The sequence below is a fragment of the Trachymyrmex cornetzi genome, unplaced genomic scaffold (assembly GCF_001594075.2).
Source record: "Trachymyrmex cornetzi isolate Tcor2-1 unplaced genomic scaffold, Tcor1.1 scaffold1064, whole genome shotgun sequence".
In the NCBI taxonomy this organism is placed as follows: domain Eukaryota; kingdom Metazoa; phylum Arthropoda; class Insecta; order Hymenoptera; family Formicidae; genus Trachymyrmex; species Trachymyrmex cornetzi.
In genome coordinates, this window is record NW_017295614.1 from 20,973 (window position 1) to 27,138 (window position 6,166).

Sequence of the window (6,166 nt, forward strand, 5' to 3'; positions counted from 1 at the left end):
TACACGCGCGCGTAATATTATATTTTAATGGAAAAAAGTTATTATAGCAAAATATAATTGTATATGTATATGAGATTCCATATGTGATTTCAAATATACATAGTATATTTATTTATCAAATTTATCTGAAAGTTACATAATTATTATAAAAATAATCATATAAAATAGTAAATTGTAGATTATATAGTTTAATATTTTTAAATTTTAATTAATAAAATTATTATTACTGCTTTGAATACTTTAGTTTGTAAATTTTGTTGGTATAAGATTGCAAGAAAAAATATTTAGAATTTATGCTCCCTTTGACACAATCCGTTATTTTGAAAATTATGAGGTAATTTGTGTCATTTTACAGTATAAAAGTTTAATAGAAAAATATGTATTTATATATGCATGTATTATGTACATGTATTAACTTTTATTAGAATATCAAGGAGGAATAAAAACGTAAATTTATAGACCACATACATACGATTAAATCAGTACTATAAAAATTTTAATGTTTATAATGTTTAAATATATTGTAATATTTATTTATGCTAAAGCAATTAGTTTAATAATTGATTTAATTTTTATGATGTATAAAAATAAATTAAAATGTGATGTCGAAATTAATGCTACTACCATAAACACATGTGTCAATTTTCACTTTGTTTCAAGTTGAATAACATTTTGTAATATCCACTTTGCTAAATACGAAAATCGTCCAAAATATGCTCACACAAAACAGAAATTATAACATCTGTCATTTAATTAACAAACTATTAAAAATTGTATATAGAGCCTACATGTATATATTTATTTATACTACGTTTCAGGTAAATTATTTAATAGTGGACTAGATAATAGTAATCTACCTTTTGAAGGGGACGATATGGACGATGTTATGGTATTTGTTGATGAATTGGTGGTCGTTAGTAAGATACTAGAAGCCGATGATGTACGGGTGGCGGATGCACCGCTGGTGATTGCAAGAGGGTTCTTTCCACTTTGCAAGAGATTCGATAACGTGCCACTTGTTGCCGTAAGCTTACCATTTCCTGCTATTTAATTGGGGGGGGGGGGATATTTAGATTACTCTTTTCTATTTATAATTTCACCGTAAGTTAATTATAAATTTATCTTACCTGCAGAAGTTGTATTCACTCTAACCTGATTTCCCGTGGTAAAAACATTTACTAACTTCGCGTCTCCACTTTTGTCAGATGCACTGACTTGTCTGTAACTATTCGAGATCATATTCGAATAAGACTTATTAGAAGATACCATCGTTTTCATCTTCGAAACATTCTGCAGGGGATTTGAAATAATCTTCGGCACTTTAACAGCTGCGGCCGAGGATTTAGACGCGTTAGATGTTTTAGAGGAAATGGTCGTGGCTTGACTCACTGCAGTGGGTGCTAAACGTATCGGCCCTACTGGCGCCAGACTCGCTAGTGTGCCGATATTAAGCGTTATGCCATTTTCCGAATTTACGTTTGTCTGCAATAATGTATATATGTAAATAATTATAATATTGATGGTAACATATATATATATACAGGGTGTCCCAAAAAGGTCGGGACACCTAAATATCTCGGGAAATATAAGTTTTACAGAAAAGTGTTTCAGACAAAAATTATATGGTTTAAAAATATCTATTTACTGATCCTATCAGTTTGACCTTAGGTTGCATAGTCAAGGTCAGGTCAAGGTTACATTGATTTTCTTAAATGGAACATCCTATTTTTGATTCAAGAATCTAATAGCTGATATCGAGAGCTTTTCAAAACGCTATAATGAAATATTTTTTCATGAAGTACTCTTCAAGTTATAATGCTTCAAAGTTACAGTATCGCCGCTACTAGCATTACCCAAGATATGTGATACCACGCGTTATGTTTTTGTTTGTGCGTTAACTGAAGGTCAAGATTCACGGACCACCGACCGATCTCGTCTTGACTGGCCAGTCTCCAAAATTAAATATTTTGGGTAATGCTAATGCCGGCGATACTATAACTTTGAAACATTATAACTTGAAAAGTACTTCATAAAAAAATATTTCATTATAGCGTTTTGGAAAGCTCTCGACATCAGCTATTAGAATCTTGAATCAAAAATAGGGTGTTTCATTTCAGAAAATCAACATAACCTTGACCTGACCTTGGCTACGCATCCCAAGGTCAAACTGATAGGATCAGTGAATAGATATTTTTAAACCATATAACTTTTGTCTGAAACACTTTTCTATAAAACTTATATTTCCCGAGATATTTAGGTGTTCCGACCTTTTTGGGACACCCTGTATGTGTATATATATATCTTATTTAACCGTTTGTTGCATACATTTTTCTATTGTACGTTTTGCTGAATTTTAATATATGGTATATAAGAAAGACATCCTTTGCAGAAAATAACATATTATGCAACAAAGGATTAAAATATATGTATATATATATATATATATATTTTAACCCTTTGTTGCATAATGATATGTTATTTTCTGCAAAGGATGTCTTTCTTGTATACCATATATTAAAATTCAACAAAACGTGATAATTACCTGTGCAGAAAGCTTGGAACTCTTCAGTTCTGAGAATTGATTTCTTTGATTGTTCGTAGGTCGTTTCCGTTTCACAGTGGAAGTATGATTTGTATGCTGTCCACTTATTTGCACCAAATTGGCCTGAGTACTGAATGTACCAGTTTTGGAAGTCGAGCTCGACGCCACGTTTGTCCCAACTGATAGTGCGGAAGACACTGGCGTGCTTGGCCGGGATTTCTTCACGGTCGGCGAGTTGGGTTCGCTCTCCACGGAACTGCTGGTCGAGTTTCTTCGTTTGTGAGAATCCTTTTTGTTTTTATTGTCACAGTTTGTCGCTATTACTGGTCGCAGCGGTAATGGATGTGGTTGCAAAAGGATGCTACCGATAAAATCTCCAATTTCGTCTAACACGCATCGGTCCACCATGCTCTGTGTGATGCCTTCAAGTATCCTTTTAGACGTGGATATTCTGAGATAATCGTCGGCCGTACCCACGACTACCAGACTCGTCTCAACCAGCATCTTTTCACGGAGTTCTTCCAAATCGTTCGGTCTAACGAGAGTGGCGTTTTGTCCAATAATAAACATGACAGGACAGCGAATGTCCATTAACACATCGTCAGGCGTACCTCGTTTTCCCTCGACCGTTGTGAAAGGAAATCCAATGCAGATAACAGCAGTTATGTGTTCCATCTGGGCCACCTACATCGGAAAACAAATAAAAATCAATAGTAAGTAAAAACGATTGAGAAATGTTCGATACAATTAAGTGAAGAAGGCCATATTCGATCAAAGCAGATATTGATGTGTAATATTTTTTTGCGTTTATTAGTTTCCAGTACCTAGAACGACCGAATATGATCTTTCTCGCGTGTACTAAATAAAAATCAATAATAATGAGAAAAAAATTAATGCAACATATGTAAAATGTTACCTGACAAGCAAGTGCTGCACCAGCATTGAAACCTACGAGTACAATTGGCCTACCAGGACAATCATTTCTGACGTCATGTATCTTAGCTCTTGTAGCCTGAACCAATTGATCCATGCATACCATCATAGTCATTCTGTTTACTGCCAAACCTATATGAGTATGGACAGTAGCAACCATGCCTAACGATCCCAACTGTGTAATCCATTTGTGTTGACGAGAGGAAACAGCCGATGCTATGCCAGAAGGTACTATTATTAAGATCGGATTTCCAGGCAATTTCTTCTGCAATTAATCATGTTAATTATCGCTTTACATTATTTTATCAAAATAATATGCATTAATGATTAAGTTATCATTTATTAATTATTATCATATTTACAAGTCTATTTCCGTTCAAATTCTGTGCGATTGGATCCCAAGATCGTTTTAAGAGTGATCCAAGCGTTTCCCATGTTATGGAACCTCCCTTAGAATTGATATTTGGTTGCACAGCGATCATTTTATCAATTAGCTGAGGAATCTTTAACCTCAAGGCCTGTAAAATATCGAGATAAATGGCTAAATATTCTTGAGGAAGATGCTCGAATAGCAAATTATGCAGCCATTGAGCCAATCTCCAGTCCCATCCAGTTGTTCCAGCTAACGTTTCCCGAAATCTTCTTGCAGCTATATCCACTGATGTCCTTCGAAAGATCGGTTCCGTTACGCTATTAGTCTTGGCTAATCTTGCAAGTCTCTCCGAGCTTAATATCCGTGTTACTTTAGTAAATATCCGATTCTGGGTGGGAGACCATAGAGTTTTCTCTATTTTGTCTTCCCAATCCTCTTCTTCCTCCTCCTCAGGTCGCGCAAAATTCGCTAAACGTTCAAATTCATCCATCATATGTCGAACTCGACTTAAGTCAAAAGGCAATGACAATGGTTCACTGTCAATATTTTCCACATCGATTTCTTCATCTTTTCTGTACTTATCACTAAAATATAAAAAGTAATATAGATCAATTGTTATATTCATCTTGTATCCTCTCATATTTAAGTAAAAATCAAATTGAATGTCAGATGACGTAAGGTCTTTTTAGCTGAATTTCTTGCACTATGCATTTTTCCTCCTTTTTTCTACATTAGAAAAAAAAAGAAAAGATAAATTATACAAATTTAACTAAAAAGAACAGGCTTATTAACTTACCTTGCAATATTTTTTGAAAAAAACAGCTTTTTTAAAGGCTTTACATAAGCGTTCTCAGGCTTCCAATTCCAAGGTCGAGCATAGCAATGATCTTTGAATATCACATCACTGTCCATCTCATAAGTTCCAGCTAGTTGATGTAAATATGCAGTTAATTTGTTCGAAACATCATCAAATGTGTCAGTAGTTGGACTTGGTAGTCCAGAACTGCTCACAGAGGTAGATGGTGCCGTAGGCATAGATGTTAACATTGTAGTTATTTTTTGAACTAAATCAATAATTGGTAGAAGATAAATATTTGCGTATTTAATATCTCTAAGTTCCTTCCAAATATTCTATTATATGTAATAGAATTATATATCATATATAAAACAATTGTCCTCTCTTTCTTCTTTTTCTTTTTTTGGTAGAACTGTTCCTGAAGTAGATATCAGTTATATTTCCTATATTAATGAAGTGCCAAAGATTATTATCACGTGGTACAAGTAACTGTGCTAATTCTAAAATATTATATTTATACCATAGGTATTTATTACCATAATTTAATACTTTTCTGCGATTTAAATAATTAGATTTTTTTACATGTAAGAAATTCAAGAACTAACCTGTACTCCCTTTTTTATGTCGAACACTTAATTGTTCATTAAATTAGTACCATTATTTGTTTTATGTCAAACATTTAATTGTTCATTAAATCAGTACTATTTTCATCTATCGCGTGCTACATTCATTAAAATCTGTACACGACTATACTACGGAGTATGGCTATTTGTTTCACTTCCATGTTGAGAGAGAGAGAGAGAGAGAGAGAGAGAGAGAGAGAATTCCCAAAGATGCTAAGGTCCAGTTTAAGGGCTATCGCACATGAAATGCATAACAGAGCATAAGCATAACATAAGACTGCTGGACCAATGAGCATCTAGCATAATGTCGCCATATTGATTTACATAAGATGCTCATTGGTTTAGCGGCCTTATGTTATGTTTATGCTCTGTTACCCCGGATCTACAATAGGTGTTTTAAGCCTTAAGCCGTAAGAAATTGACCAATTACAGTCGAATCCGAGAAAAATAAACGACTGTGATTCGCCCATTTCTTATGGCTTAAGGCTTAAAACTCTATTGTAGATCCGGACTTATGCGTTTCATGTGTGAAGCCCTTAAAGCGGGGAGCACAGACTCTTGCATAACACATGAGGCATAAGAAATTGAATCAACCAGAGTTCTCTATTACATGGAAGGGAAAGAAAGGAGAACTTCGATTGGTAGGGGAAAGTGGGCGAATTGTGCGCAGCGGGTAATTGTGCGCATCCTGGTTTGGTACTTTGCCGATAGATGGAGACATCGCCGTGATGAAATTTTTACGCAGGAGGTCGTCCTCTTAAGTTATAACCACAAAAGATATGACGTAAGTACATTGATAAACAGTGAAAGATAAAAAAGTGAAAACATACATTTTCTTGTTATTTCAGCGTTCAGAAAATAAGGTGGTAAGTCCGTATTTTTAATTTGTTGGTTTAAAG

General features: G+C 34.3%; 2 protein-coding genes across 3 annotated transcripts in view; one reads left to right on the forward strand and one right to left on the reverse strand.

Moving 5' to 3' along the window:
* The window catches only part of mms4 (Methyl methanesulfonate sensitivity 4), an 8,186-nt gene extending 7,263 nt beyond the window's left edge, over window positions 1–923 (forward strand). Inside the window, exon 4 of the mRNA XM_018505954.1 lies at window positions 819–923. Coding sequence (XP_018361456.1) covers window positions 819–842 — 24 coding nt within the window. The 3' untranslated portion in view covers window positions 843–923. The remainder of the gene's footprint in view (window positions 1–818) is intronic.
* The window catches only part of Rcd1 (Reduction in Cnn dots 1), a 9,303-nt gene extending 4,347 nt beyond the window's left edge, over window positions 1–4,956 (reverse strand). Inside the window, exons 1-6 of one of the 2 annotated variants that reach the window (XM_018505938.1) lie at window positions 4,645–4,956; window positions 3,838–4,432; window positions 3,459–3,740; window positions 2,543–3,226; window positions 1,128–1,482; window positions 858–1,040 (exon numbers count right to left, since the gene is read on the reverse strand). In XM_018505938.1, coding sequence (XP_018361440.1) covers window positions 858–1,040; window positions 1,128–1,482; window positions 2,543–3,226; window positions 3,459–3,740; window positions 3,838–4,432; window positions 4,645–4,895 — 2,350 coding nt within the window. In that variant the 5' untranslated portion in view covers window positions 4,896–4,956. Of the gene's footprint in view, window positions 1–857; window positions 1,044–1,127; window positions 1,483–2,542; window positions 3,227–3,458; window positions 3,741–3,837; window positions 4,433–4,644 lie in introns of both variants that reach the window. The other variant, XM_018505930.1, reaches the window with a different exon arrangement.
* Window positions 4,957–6,166: the final 1,210 nt, after the last annotated feature.